General features: G+C 44.1%; 1 protein-coding gene across 1 annotated transcript in view; it reads left to right on the forward strand.

Moving 5' to 3' along the window:
* Positions 1-2,217, forward strand: part of LOC114041773 (gastricsin-like) — a 13,790-nt gene extending 11,573 nt beyond the window's left edge. The window contains 2 exon segments of the mRNA XM_027860400.1: positions 1,586-1,684; positions 1,912-2,217. Coding sequence (XP_027716201.1) covers positions 1,586-1,684; positions 1,912-2,064 — 252 coding nt within the window. The 3' untranslated portion in view covers positions 2,065-2,217.
* The last annotated feature ends 12,658 nt before the right edge of the window (positions 2,218-14,875 follow it).

Genomic DNA, 14,875 nt, shown 5'->3' on the forward strand with positions numbered 1-14,875 from the left:
AAGGAGGGAGAAAAGGAAGGGAAAAAGGAGAAGAGCAGAGAGAGAAAAGAGGGAAGAAAGAAGAGAGGGAAGGAGAGAGGTAGGAAGGGAAGGAGGATGAGAGAGAGATAGAGACAGACAGAGAGACAGATGTAGACAGAAAGAGGGAGGGAGGAATGGAGGGAGAGAAAGAGGGAGAAAGGAGGAAGGACAAGAGAGAGAGGAGAATGAGAAAGAGGAGGGAAGGAAGGAGAGAGAAAAGGAGGGGAAAAGGGAGAAAAGCTGAGGGAGAAAGGGAGGAAAGAAGAGAGGGAAGGAGAGAGAGAAAGAGGAAGGGAGGGAGGATGAGAGAGAGACAGAGAGATAGAGATGTAGCCAAAAGGAGTGAGGGAGGGACAGAGAGAGAGAGAAAGGAGGAAGGAAAAGAGAGAGAGAGGAGGTGACCAAGTCAGGTGACTTGCCCTAGGTCTCATGGCTCACGAGTGGCCACACTGGGATTAGAACCTGGGTCAGGGTTGCCTTCATGAAGGAGGAGGGATCTGATCCAGCCCTTAAGAGGATGAGCAGGAGTGGTTAGACAGAGAGAAGGAGAGAGAGAAGGAGGGAAGAAAGAAGAGAGGGAAGGAAAGAGAAATAGAGAAAGAAGGAGGGAGGGAGGATGGGAGAGAGAGAGAGAGACAGAGAGTAGGCAGTACTAAGAGATTCCTTGGTACTAGTGGGGAATATCTTCCTTTTACTTCACAAAGATGGTGAGATTTTTAGACTAGAGAAGAGAGGAGGATGAGAATGGAGGAGGGGGAGAGGGAGAGAAATAATTGCTGTCTTCACATATTTGAGGACTAGCCTAGTTCTGCTCAGCCCTAGAGACCAGAACAGGGGGGACTTTGAGGATTTTTTGACTTGCTCTAAGGGGAAAATGTGGACTAGGAGGACTTAGGAAGTCATGAGTTTCCGTCTCCAGAGGTCGGCAAGAGAAGGCTGGGTTGCTTCTTGCTGGGAATGTTGTAGGGGGGATTTTTGCTCCGGGGCAGGTTTTTGTAGGCAGCCTCTGAAGAATCTTCCAATTCTGAAACTAATTCTCAGGCCTGTGTTATTTGTGAAGCACATGGCAGGGAAGGTGGCTAGGTGCTCCCCTACTCCATTGCTGTGGGAAACCTGGGTCAACCAAATCCCTTCTGTTTGTTGCTAGTCCAAACCTTGGTTTGCAATTAGAAAGACATAACCTTTTATGTGTCTGTCTATATTTGTATGTGATACAGGTGATGTGAGTTTTGGGGATGTCTGAGTGTGTATTCCTGTGCCTTTTTCTGTTTAAACTCGAGGTCTCTGAGGTCGGACAGTGCCCCTCTGTGTTTATGACAGCCAGTTTTCACACTCAAAAATTCCAGAGTTCTGGCTGGGACCCTGTTTAGAGATTAGAGGCAAGGGAAGCTCAGGGTTAGTCTTCCTATGAATCAACAGTATAAGTCAGTGATAGCTTTTGCTGAAGGTGCTGGGTGTGGGGGGATGGGGAATCTGACAGGATGACCCACTATGGGGGTAATGGGTGGGTAGTGCCATACTCTGGCTCCAAGGCCCACATCTGCTCTGCTTATTCCTTCCATAGTTTGTGGTCAACTGCAACTACATCCAGGGTGTGCCCACCATCACTTTTGTCATCAACGGGTCCCAGGTCCCTCTGCCTCCCTCTGCCTATGTCTTCAGTGTAAGTATACATCCCCGAGGCTTGTCAGGGATTAAGGAGGAGGGAGAGCCAAGGTAACCCTCTCTTTGCCCCAGATGACATCTCTGCAGCTCTGGGGAATCAGTCGGAGGAGACTGATTGAGGATAAACAAGGCCTCAGAGGTCTAGCTAGGGGAGCCATGGAATGGGGAAGTTATCCAGGAAAGGATCCGGGTTTCATTAATTCTTTCCCTTTTCTCGTTGTACAGAACAATGGCTACTACCGGCTGGGGATCAAGGCCACCTCTCTGCCCTCCACCAGTGGGCAGCCTCTGTGGATTCTAGGTGATGTCTTCCTCAAGGAATACTATTCTGTTTATGACATCGCCAACAACAGGGTTGGCTTTGCCTATTCTGCCTAGACTAGAGGCCGGCTAGCCTCCTTTCTCTCCGTCTCCTCTCAGGCTGCCTATGGAGACCGTCTGAAGTTTGCCCAGACCAGTCATGTTCCTCTCAATGGTTTTGAATGTAACGTTCTCTTACCTCATGTAATAAGATGTAAAACTTTCAATAACTTTGGCCTTTGAACAGGTCAGTTTACAGATTTAAATTCAGAAATATTTCTGAAATAAAGCCTTTCAGTTGTTCTAACTATGGGGTGATTTTTTTTTAAACCAGACTTATGATTTAATTGGTTTCTTCCAGGCGAGGAAACTCCCTCCACTGATGTGGATTGGCATCTGTTTTAAAACTTATACCATGTGACCTTGGGCAAGTCACTTACACTCTTTGGGTTTCAGTTTTCTCATCTGTAAAATGGGGGGACTTGGAGTAGATCAGAGGTTCTTAACCTCAGATCTATGAACTTTTAAAAAAAGTTTTGATAACTATTTTCCAATATAATTGGTTTTCTTTGTTATCCTATGTGTATTATTTTATGCATTTAAAAACATTTTGCTGAGGAATACATAGGCTTTGCCAGACAAAGGGTTCCATGGCACAAAAATGGTTGAGAACTCCTGAACTAGATTATGAAGGCTTTCAGCTCAGTCAATTAATAAACATTTATTGAACACCTGTTATGTGCCAGGCACTGTGCTGAGCACTGGGGATACAAAAAGAGGCAAAAAACAGTGCCTGCCCTCAAGGATCTTACAATCTAATGAGCTCCAGCTTTGTGATCCTATAGTTATGTATGTCTTTGTATAGATATAGCTAGAGAGTTGCTTGGGGGGGGGGGGGAATTAAGAGGTTGAGTGACTTGCCCAGGGTAACTTAGTAATATTTCAGAGGCCAGATTTGGACCCTGACTCCTGAGCTGTCCCTCTATCCAGTACGCTACACTATGTCTCATAGGGCTAATAATAGTAAACAAGCCAATATAGGAGACAAATTCATACAAGAGAGACTCGTCATGAGTACCCTAATTACCCTGATTTCCCTGCTCTCCTGAATCCTTGCTTTGGCCTGCTTTGAGGAAAGGAAAGCCCCATGGATAACCCTACCTCAGGCAACCAGTTCTATCCAGGCAGCAGACTAGTTGTCAATGGCCTTTAGCAGGGGTGGGGAACCTGCAGCCTGGCCGAGGCTACAGGTGGCCCTCTAGGTCCTTAAGTGCGGCCCTTTGACTGAATCCAAACTTCACAGAGCAAATCCCGTTAATAAAAGGATTTGTTTTGTGGAACTTGGACTCAGTGGAAAGGCCACACCCAAGGACCTAGAGGGCCATCAGTGGCCTTGAGGCCTGCAGGTTCCCCACCCCTGGCTTATAGTAAGTAAGGGTAGTATGGTTTTACCCTGGGGTAGAGGAGAAGAGCTGGAGCCTCTAGAACAGCCTGGAGACAGCCAGATCTCAGGTACCTTTGAATCAGGGGTGAGTTAGAGTCAATTAGAACTGGCTGGAAAGAGAATTGATGGCTAAATTTTCAGTGTCAGCTTTTACACCTCAGAAACCAGCAAACACTACAAATCAGGGCTTTTTATGTTATTTTGTATGTTGTCTTGATTTAAGAAAGTGATGAAGAAAATGTTAATAATGCAAATAAAGTTGAAAGTGTGTCATGTACGCACTTCCCCTCCCCCCCCAAGCCAATTGTTAAACATTTACCAGCAAACCCCTGCTTTGAATACACCAGTATAAGGTTAAACTGAGGGGATGATGGAATTCTTTTGGAATCAGAGACAGCAGTCATAGTTATTCACTAGTTGCTCTAGCTGTCCTTATTTGTAGATCACTACTCCTCTAGTGGGTGAAGAGGCCTGGTCTGACTATCCCACATCAGACTTTCCTCTAAAACCCTTCTCTGCTTGGTCCGTTCTTAATGAGATTTTTTTGAATCCAAACTTTGCAAGAATTGTTTTCAAGGGTCAGTGAATTACTGTAATCCTAAGCAGGGAGACAGTTCACAGTGTGTCATAGCTGCCAAAACATTGAATACCATCATAGGCTCCCACAATAAAAGCAGTGTCCATAATTAGGGCGACCCAATTGTATTTTGTTCTGGTCAGATCACATCTGTAATCTTGTGTCCATCTCCGGGTATCATATTTTTAGAAGGACATTGACAAGATAGTGTGAGAACTATTGACAAAGTGAAACGTGTCCAGAGGCGAGTGACCAGGATTTTGAAGAATTCAAAACCATAACAAAAACAAAACAAAACAAAAGAACTAGGGTATCTGGCCTGGAGAAGAAGAAACAAAGAAGAGACACAATCTTCAAGTACAAAAAGATCTGCCTCTCCGAAGAAAGGTTATGTGTGCTCTGCTTGGCCCCAGAGGTCAGAATTAGGGTAAGTCAATGAGTGGAAGCTTTAGGATGACAGACATGAGTTCAATGTAAGACAGGAAATGTTTCCTAAAAATTAGGGCCACCTCAAAGTAGGATGAGATACCCCAAGAGGCAGCCCATTCCCCGTTACTAAAGATGTCCAAGTACAGACTAGATGACCACTTGTTGGGAATGTTAAAGACAGGATTCCTACTTCAGGTATGTAGTGGACTCAATGACCTTTGAGGCCTCTCTTAGCTCTGAGAGCTTATGAGAAAGAGAAAGAGAGAGAGAGAGAGAGAGAGAGAGAGAGACAGACAGAGAAAGAGAGAGACAGGGAGAGAGAGAGAGACAGACAGAGGAAAAGAGGGGAAGAGGGGAAGAGAAAGGAAGGATAGAAAGATAGATGGTAGATAATAAAGAGATGATAGACCATTTATTAAGCACTTAACTATGTGTGCAGCTATGAAAAGTAATGGGTATACAAATATGTGTTTAAAAAAACAGTTATCATCAATGAACTTACATTCTAATAGAGAAAGATAATACATAAAGGGGATCTGGGGAGCAGGGGGGATATGGGAAGGGAGGATGGAGTGCTCAAGGTGGCTCGTGAATAGGTGGGAAAGCCCAGATATGTCTGTGGGTTGTCAGGAATGCTGTGACCATGGCTGGGGTCCCTCATAAGATGGTGGTCTGGGCAAAGGGGTCACCAGGTGGAAGGGCAAGGCCTCGGGGTGGTTCTCCAGGGGAGTTAAGGGGGAAGTAGATGTCCCAAGGGTCAATTTGCCTTGTAGTTTTTCTGTTCCCACTAAAGCTTTCTCTCTGCCCCCCCGCCCCCCAATCCTGTTGGCCGTCTGAGATAGGAGTGATATCCTAACCTCTACCCCTAAACGAGTTCTATGCCCAGAAAGGGAAACAAAGGCAGAAAGTGGCCAGGAATTTGAAGTCCAAGAACTCACCTTTCAAGCCACCTGGACAAGGATATGAAGCTGGGCATGTGCTTCCTGCTCTTGGGGTGGAGGTGGAGAGAGACACCCCCAATTCTCTACTCTAGAAGAGAGGCACAAGAGAAAAGGCAAAAAAGGATGAAAACCATCTAGCAGTTAGGTGACACAATGAATAGAAATGTTGCACCTGGAATCAGGAAGCCCTGAGTCCCAATCCTGCCTCAAATACTAGCTGTGTGACTCTGGCTAAGTATTTAACTTCGTTCAGCCTCAGTTTCCTCATCTATAAAATGAGGATAATAATACCACCTCTCACAAGGTTGTGGGAGAATCAAATGAGATAACACAGATAAAATTCTTTGCAAACTTTACAATTCTGGATAAATATTAGCTATTAGTGGGGTGACTCCTCTGACGAGAGTTCATTCTTCCCAGAGCCCTAACTCACCAGATCATCTTGGAGACAGCTCTAGCACTTGAAGCTTAATTGGGACAAGTCCCTTGTTCTCCCAACAAGGTACCAGTGGTCCATTAGTACTTGAAGATAATGTTTGCAAAGCGCTTAGCACAATGCCTAGCATGTAAAAGGCATTTAATAAATGTTTATCCTTTCCTCTCTCTATGGGGTGGTGCCAGTAGATGCCCCAAAGGTTCATTATCCTGTAAGTTCATCAAATCAAATGGGGGAGCTTGTCCACCATCCCCTGATATTGGTATCTTCCCCATCTCATATCCCTGGGAGGGTGCCCTCATCACTTCCCACCATAGAACCAACTCATATATAATGAATTCAAGATCGGTTCCTGTAAAAATCCAGGATACATCTGGGCCACCTTCCATTGGTAAGCAATGAGTGCTTAAGGACTTAAAATTCATTTTACGGTTTCCGTGTGAAGGAATTGGTGCAACTTTGTGAAGTATTTTTTTGCCCACATGCAAGGACATTCTGGGTCCCCAGAGAACCATGATTCTTCTAGCATGACGGAGTGCGGCTTGGAGCTGTTGCTAAGAAAGGAATCTTAGCAAAGAGGAATTTTAACATGGCATTCCCAGCTCCAGATGTTCCGACTCCTGCGTTTCTGCTAGCACATTTGTAGACATGGATTGTCTACTTGGACTTCAACTGGGTCCCTCTGGCTTTCAGCCTTCCTTGAATCCTCTGTCTATTTCTCTGAGATAGTGGGAAAAGACCAGCTGGGGTTCCTTATTTAATGCCTTAATCCTGGTTCTTCCTCATCTTATTTAGTCCAGGGTTGAAAATATAAATGTTATAACTTATTTTGATTGCATTTCTGCCCTGACACTCTCTCCCTGGATTCCCACTTTGATCTCATCTCTGTTTCTACTTGTGTGACCCATAAGGGCTACCCACTGTTATAGATTACAGAATTGAAAAGAAAAGATACTACATTAAACTTTAGAGTGGCTGAGTATAATGTTCTCTGGTAAAAGTCTGGAATCTCCACTTTCCAACTACTAAGGGCTGAGTTCCTAATTTTGATTTGTCCGAGGGAACAGGTAAACTGAGGGGCCGTTTGTGAAGGACTATCAGAGATCCCCCATATCAAAGCCACAAAGAGAGGGAAGGGGGCAGCCTCATTATTTGATGAATAATGGTTCACCCACTCCTTCCTGTAGACACTGAGGCAGCTGCTTCTTAGCCAATCACTAATCTGAATGGTCACTGAAAAGTCTCTCTAATGTCTCTGCTGCTACCCTGCGCTGCCTGGGTCCCACAAACTCATATTTCACGCTCACTTTCTTTTTATTTATTTATTTTATTATTATTATTTTTTTTAGGCACTTGGGGTTAAGTGACTTGCCCAGGGTCACACAGCTATAAGTGTCAAGTGTCTGATCTGAGACCGGATTTGGACTCAGGTCTTCCTGACTGCAGGGCTGGTGCTCTATCTACTGCGCCACCTAGCCGCCCCTTTCTTTCTTTCTTTCTTTCTTTTTTTTTTAATAATTAATTTATTTTTAGTTTTCAACATTTACTTTTATAAAATTTTGAGTTCTAAATTTTTCTCCCTCCCTTTCTTCCCCTCTCCTCAAGACAGTATGCAATCTGATATAGGCTATATGTGTACAATCCTGTTAAACATGTTTCCACATTAGTCATGTTGTGAAACAAGAATCAGAACAAAAGAGAAAAACCACAAGAAAGAAAAAAACAAAAAAGAGGATAAAATAGTATGATTTCATCTGCATTCAGACTCCATAGTTCTTTCTCTGGATGTGGATAGCATTTTCCATCATGAGTCTTTTCATATTCACTTTCTATGCTATCTCAGGTGTGTTTTCACCTGCATCCTCATCTTCTGGTGTGTTTTCTGAAAAGAAGGCTAACTGTCCTTTCTTTAAAAGATCCACTATAGCCTAGCATTAATGATCCTAGGGTGCTGCCTTTATATTAAAATATCTCAGATGATCCATCTTCTATCATACAGTTCGTGTTCTTTTCTCAAGTCTAAAAAATCCAGAAAATCACAGAGGAGAAAACTTAGATTGTTTCGGACTTGGGTTACATTTGTTTAACCTGTGATTTCTCTTGATGGCTTCAAAATATTCAGAGGGAATAAGGGTCGGGCTCCTTTGAAAGGTTAAGTGGAAGACTAGCATGATAATTCTCCTGAGAAGTGAAGTTAGGAACAGTTAGAGCTTGGTTATGGTAAAGACCCTAACCCTAATTTTGTGCTGGTAAATGTTTAACAACCAGCTCCCCCCACCCAAATGTGGGCAACCATTACACTTTTACATTTAATCTGCATTGTTAACATTTTCTCCATCTCTTTCTTAAGACTAGACAATCAATGAAACAATAAATCAGGTCCTGATTTGTAGCTTTCACTGATTTTTGAGGTATAAATGCTTGCAGTGAAAATTTAACAATCAACTTTCTGTGAGTTGATACAAGCCAACTCCAAGTATTCTCTTGAGTTGGGAGTAACTATCTTGATGTGTATCCTTTTAACAGGCAATTTAGAAATGCTTGGAAGAGAGAGAAGAGGCAAAGGTTTGGAGTCTTAGGAGCTAGTTAGGGGATTTACTCAGTGGTAGGTGTTATGGAGGTATGGTATTCCCTTGAACCCCTCTCCCTTATGGTATGTTCAGTTGGCAATTGAATTGGGGATATGGATACTTGAGGTGGGACTGCTCCAAGGGGAGCGCCATGATCTTTTGTTGCTTAACATTCCCTTTTCTCTGTGGGAATAAACCTCCCTCATATATCAGATTAATGTTTCCACTCTGGTTAACTTTTATATTCCCTTTACCCTTGCCTCTCCATTTGTTGGGGAAGATTCATTAGGCTATAGCCAAAAATAGAACCAAAGGTAGAAAGTTGGGATTGAAGCAATGAGACCCTAGTTTACCTATTGAGAAGACAGAAAAGTTCAGAGCAATGAACCTGGTGCAAACCAGGAGGGCAGGTAAAACAGCTCATCTCTATAGTCTCAACCTAGCCTGCTGTGCTAGGGAGTTGAAGTAAAAAACAAAAATTCTCTAGATAGAAACTGTAATCAATCAATCAGCTTGTACATGAACAGGATGATAAACAAATAGGTATTTAGGGACTACAGTTTAAACTAATTGAGTTATCAACTAGCTACTTAATTGATACTGTGAAAGGAATTATGATTTTTATCATAATCGATATGATAAGCGTAATGACTATTCTAATGGATTTGATTTTTCAAAATTGCCTCTCTTATGAGAGAGCTCACAATGCAGCTGAAAATGATAAATCAAACCTTTGACAACCCTCACAATCACTGGCATCCTTCTGACTGTGGACCTGAAGTGATGCGAATCAAAGATTGTAGAACCTGTTCCCGTCACAAAACTCTGGTCCTGTGACCCTCCAAGTAACGACCCTTGAACAATGTTATTCCCACAGAATGTCAGGACACCTCTACCTTAGTACTGTAGGATTTGTGGGCTGGTCGAGGGAAACCACCCTGGCCCTGGGAATGATTGTCTGTAATCTACCTTCCCCTCTCCCTTCCCACTTGTGATTTATGTATGTAATCTCTGTCTTCACTTCAGCAACGTGGAATTCTGATCAGGAGAATTCTCGATTTGCACCTCTGTTTCTCATAACGAAACTAATTAATGAAACCGCTGTCTCATTACTGGCACTTTGTCTCTGGCCTGTTAAGTCATTCGGAGGTTGGAGACTGGCTCAGTAAAATCCTGTTAACAATACTTAGGTTTTTTTTTTAACTTTTGCTATAACCAGGGTATTTATTACCTTGTAACTGTAAATCACTTTCAGTTTTGGAAATATCAGACTAAATAAGAAGTAATTAGGGGGATAAATCTACTGCTGCAGAAAATACCTCATCCACTATTAGGGTAAATGGAGGATTACCCATTCCCTCCATTAACTGAGACTGAGGACTGTTTTTAGCTTGATGGATGTTTTGTGCCTGTTGCCTGCTTGACTTTTCAGTGCCCTCTGTCTGTCTGTCTGTCTCTCTGTGTCTCTGTCTCTGTATCTCTGTGTCTCTCTGTACCTCTCTGCCTCTGTCTTTCTGTCTCTCTCTGTATCTCTTTCTCTGTCTGTCTCTATCTCTGTCTCTTTCTCTCTGACTGTCTCTCTCAAGTGCCCGGGGCAGTATCCTGAGTAAGAAGAATGGAGTCCTCCAATGGAGAGGAGATTATTTTTTCTACTTTTTCTTTCTTAGTCTCTTTTCACAGAATCACAGAATTACTAAGTTGAGAGTGACTTCAGAAAGCATCTAGTCTAACCTGTGCCTAAGAATCCCCCTCTATAACCAGCTTGACAAGTGGCTTCCACTCTCAGCTCCTGGCTCATTGTCTTTGGTAATCTGCCTCTCCCCTGTGGGTTCCAGGCCCAGAATGGGAGGAGTGGAGGGGTTGCTACACCAATGTGTTAATAAGACCTGCAAGTACCACCTAAAGCTTGAGGAGCTGCTCCTCTCAGAGCAGGAGGCCCTGTGACTCTGGATGAGTTTCTTTATCCCTCCAGTCCTCAGTTTCCTAGTCTGTAAAAGGGAGGCAATTGTGCAGGGTCTTGTCTATTTCACGGGATGTTCATGTAAGGAAAATGCTTTGTGAATCATTGAGCTTTCTCTATTACTATGTTAACCAATTCTGGTAGATAGCCTGCATACAGAGGTTTGTGGGTATAGATTGATAAAAAAAAAAACATGGAGGCCAAAGCCACCTATGTGGTAGGGCTTTTGAAACTGGGGGTCTCTTTCTCCCCAGGGTTTTAAAGTGCCATGAGTAACAGGTAGAGGGTCTGCAATGAGCATAATCTGTACAGAAGTAACCTGGAGATGGGTGTTTCCACCGGGCTGAGTTGCAAAGCAAGGACAGCAGTTCTATTTCATATATGAGAGGAAGCCCATGGCCACCCTAGGCAGAGCAGATGGAAAGCAGACTGTCGTGGCTTCTCCTTTGTTCAGCAGGTCTGGTCTTGCTGATGCAGCTGCAGCTTGGTTAAGTGCAGTAACCGCCTTCCCACCCCCTTCATCTCCACCTCCAGTAGCCACCAGGCAGCCCATGGGTGGATCCTGGGGTCCCTGAGTTCCTGCTGGGACTCCAGGGTTGTTTTGGGAGCTGGAGGAAGGGGTAGCCTCCATTTTCAGGTTAATACTCAAGTCATTCTAAACAGTTCTGAATCTGCAATCCTGTCTGTAATAAGAGGTGAACTAGATGGTCTCATTATAATTCCAATCTCCATGAGCCTATCTCAAAATCAGAACCCTTCCTTTGTCCTCCCCCTGCTCCCTAATTCAATGAACAGAAGGAAGTCTGGGGAGAGAAAGGGGTTGCTTTCTAGAAAGCACCCACTTGGAGGGGTGCACCTGAGTTACGGTGTCTCCATGGTTCTTAGCATCTCGTACTGAACAAGGGGTAGATAAACTCTGGTGAGGTTTGGGGGGTCAGTCTTTATGACGATATGACAGTTGGATATAGGGAGCAAACGTTCCAAGAAGGCAATAGATGTATTACACTTACTAGCCAGCCCCACCCCTGCTAGGTCAACAGGAGGTAAGGTCCAGGGAAAACCTTAGTCTCATTTGACTTGAGAAGCAGGAGGGTACAATGGAAGGAGCTCTGAAATTAGCCAGTGGGACAGGACTCTGGCCTAGTCATTTAAACTCTCTGATCCTCAGTTTCCCCATCTATACAATGAGGGGGTTGGAGTGGATAGCTTCTGAAGTCCACCTCTAAAGAGACAACTGCAAAGCTTCAGCAGGTTGTTGATTTTGGAACTACGCCGTCACTAAATCTTGTTCTCATGAGAGAATCACATTTCTGGGCTCGTGCTCAAAGCATTCATTGTAACTGCCTCTAAATCTGTGGTCCTTGTGTGTGGTTGTGGAGGGAGTAGCTGATCCTAAAGATTCCTCCCAACTGTAATTCCTCTGAGCCTCTGCCTCAATCGGAGCCCTTCTTAGGCTGAGAATCTGGGAGTCTGCTTTCCAGGAGGTCCCTCTTGAGAGGGATGCACTTGACTCATGGTGTCTACTCCTCCTCTTCACCAGGTGCAACCTTCAAGCTTGCGTGTTATTTTACCAACTGGTCCCAGTACCCTCCAGACCCTGCCAAGTACATGCCTGAGAATGTGGACCCGTGCATGTGCACCCACCTCATCTATGCCTTTGCCGCCATGAGTAACAATAATTGCCCCCTCTGAGTGGAATGATGATGTTCTCTACCCAAGATTCCAGGCCTTGAAAGATCGGTCAGTAGCCAACTCTAAGGACAGATGGGGAAGGGACCGAGGGGTGAAGGAGAGTGAAGAGGGCAGATTGGGGGAGGTGTAAATCAGAGGGAAGCCTGAACCCCCAGTCTGTTCTCAAGGGCTGTAGTCTAGGTCAATGTGGACAAAATGAAAATGGTTAATGTAGGGAAAGAGAATGAAAACCTCAGGACATGGAACTCCAAAGTCTGTGTGATGTGGGATAAGCCGTCTTTTCTCTCAACAATGGGTTGGCATTTTTTTCTCCCTACCTGAATTATCTGGATCTTTACTTCAATCTTCACATTTATTTAACACTTAACACTAATATTTAACACTACTCATGTAACTCCACAGCACTCAGGCCCCAGATGCTGATAATCACAAGCATTGCTTCTTGCCTAGGTGACCTTCAAGGCTGCTTGGTATTATGATGGTGGTAAAATCCAGCAAGACTGAGGCAGGAAAGAAGAAAGAGGCAATGACCCCTAACCCTGCCCTGTGGATGGGCATTATCTTGGGAAATCATCTGTCCTGGTGCGCATAGGGTCCAGATGGGGAACCTACTCCTTTTCTTAATTTAAAGAGGGGCTAAATCCTTTTATAAACTGGGCTAAAGGAAAAAAAAATGTTTCTGAGATTTCTATAGATACCTGACTGAGTCCCCTTGAGTTTGTCCCTGGACTACGAGTGTAAATGCTTTTATCAAGTTAGATGCACATTTGTAGTTGTAGAATAAGAGGCGCTTTCTGGGCTACCCTCTCTACTCCTTGCTCTCTTCCCCACTCACTCACTCACTCACTCACTCACTCACTCACTCACTCACTTTGGGAGTGTGATTTGGCCAGCTGAGAACCCCAGGCATGGAGGTTCTAATCTTAGGCTCAGCTACTGCTATGGAAAGTGAGATGGACATTTCTTTAAAATGGGTTACTCCCTTTAAGGAAGGGAATTCTCAAGGCGGGAAGTCACTGCTGGGTATATTGCCCTCTCCACCAGAACTCAAGGACTGAGATATGATAGTGAGCGGTTTCCAGGGTATTTGCTGGGGATGATTAACTTCTGCTATCTCTCCTTTCTCCTCAGCACCAAGAACCTGGTTGCTCTCCTGGTTATTGGCGGGTGGAACTTTGGTCCTCAGAAGCGAGAACCTTTCCTGCCCCTGAGGGTGGGAGGAGGGGAGAGAGGAGGCAGGGCTAGCTCTGATGTCTCAAGAAGAGGAAGATCTTGAGGATAAGGAGAGTCTGAAGAGGGCAAAGACTGAGATAGAACAGAAGGGGTGAAATTAGGACTAATACCCCTGGAATGGCAAAAACATTGGACTTAAGAAACGGATGGATAACCATCTGTCTTAGATTTTTATCATCCAATTAAGTACAGGGAACCATATTGGTCCTTTTCATCTCTCTGAGAGGCAGTGCGGTATTAGTGGAAAGATCCTGGGATCAGAAGACCTTGGTTAAACTGAATCTCAGATACTTACTAGCTATGTGACTATAGCCAACTTGCTTAACCTCTCTGATGAAATCTCTCAGTTTTCCCAATAAGAAAAGCATGAGGATCATAATATTTGTACTACCCCATGGGGCACTGGGGAGGAAAGAACTTGGCCCATCCTTAGCATGCTATAGAAATGTGAATTAATAGTATGATTTATTTAGGTAGTCTGCCCCTGAGCTTAGTTCAAAATGAGAGAAAGGAGAAGCATAATGAACGTATCCTGGACCTGGAATTCTGCGAGATCTGGGTCTTAGTCTCAGGTCTGCCATTAACCAGCTATATGATCATTAAAAAAAAAAAAATCACTTTTCTTCCTGGATCTCAGGTTCCTCAGCCATAAAAGGAGGGAGTTGGGCAAGATGGTTTCTAAGATTCCTTCTAGCTAGGTGGTTCTATGGCTACATTTCTTGCTAGCTGCACCACCATGGTGGCCATGGCTGGCAACCCTAAGATTTTCATTGACTCTGTGATTGAATACTTTTGGTAGCATGGCTTCGATGGAATCGACCCGTACTTTGAGCACCCAGGGTCCCCAGGCAGCCTTCCTGAGGACAAGCAGCCTTCACTATTCTGATAGAGGTGGGGTTAGTGTGACCCCTGGTGCTACTTATCCCCACTGGAGCTCCTTTGTCCCTGAGCCCCTCACCTAAAAGGAAGCAGAATGCTGGAGGCAATTAATCAGATATTTCAGGTCCCAAAGCTGAGCTTACATCTTAAGAGCAGGAAGAGGGCAAGCATCCTTACCACCCACATGCGCCCATGTACCATCTAGAAAGGCAGCATGTATGGAAAGTGCTCTATTTGCTGTTGTTCAGTTGTGACTGATTCTACATAACTCCATGGACTTTGTTCATGGGGTTTTCTTGGCAAACATACTGGAGTGGTTTGCTATTTCCTTCTCCAGTGTCCTCATTTTATAGATGAGGAACTAAGGCAAACAGGGGTTAAGTTACTTGCCCAAGGTCACAGGTAGTTAAGTGTCTGAGGCTGGATTTGAACTGAGATCTTCCTGACTCCAGGTCTGGTGCTCTGTCCACTGCACCACCTAGCTGCCCCAAAGTGCTATATAAATATTGGTTATTATTATCATTGTAAAAGAACTGGATTTAGAGTTAGGATAAAAACCTGGGTTTTAATTCAGTCTTTGACACTCAATAGCTGTGTGACCTTGGACAAATTACTTACTCTCTCTGAGCTGCAATTACTTCATGTAAAATGGGGTGCCTACTTCATTCAAGTAGTTGTGAATATCAAATGAGCTGATGTATCTATTTTGTAAACCTTAGAACTCAATA

Source organism: Vombatus ursinus, unplaced genomic scaffold (assembly GCF_900497805.2).
Source record: "Vombatus ursinus unplaced genomic scaffold, bare-nosed wombat genome assembly UNPS02014179.1, whole genome shotgun sequence".
In the NCBI taxonomy this organism is placed as follows: Eukaryota; Metazoa; Chordata; class Mammalia; order Diprotodontia; family Vombatidae; genus Vombatus; species Vombatus ursinus.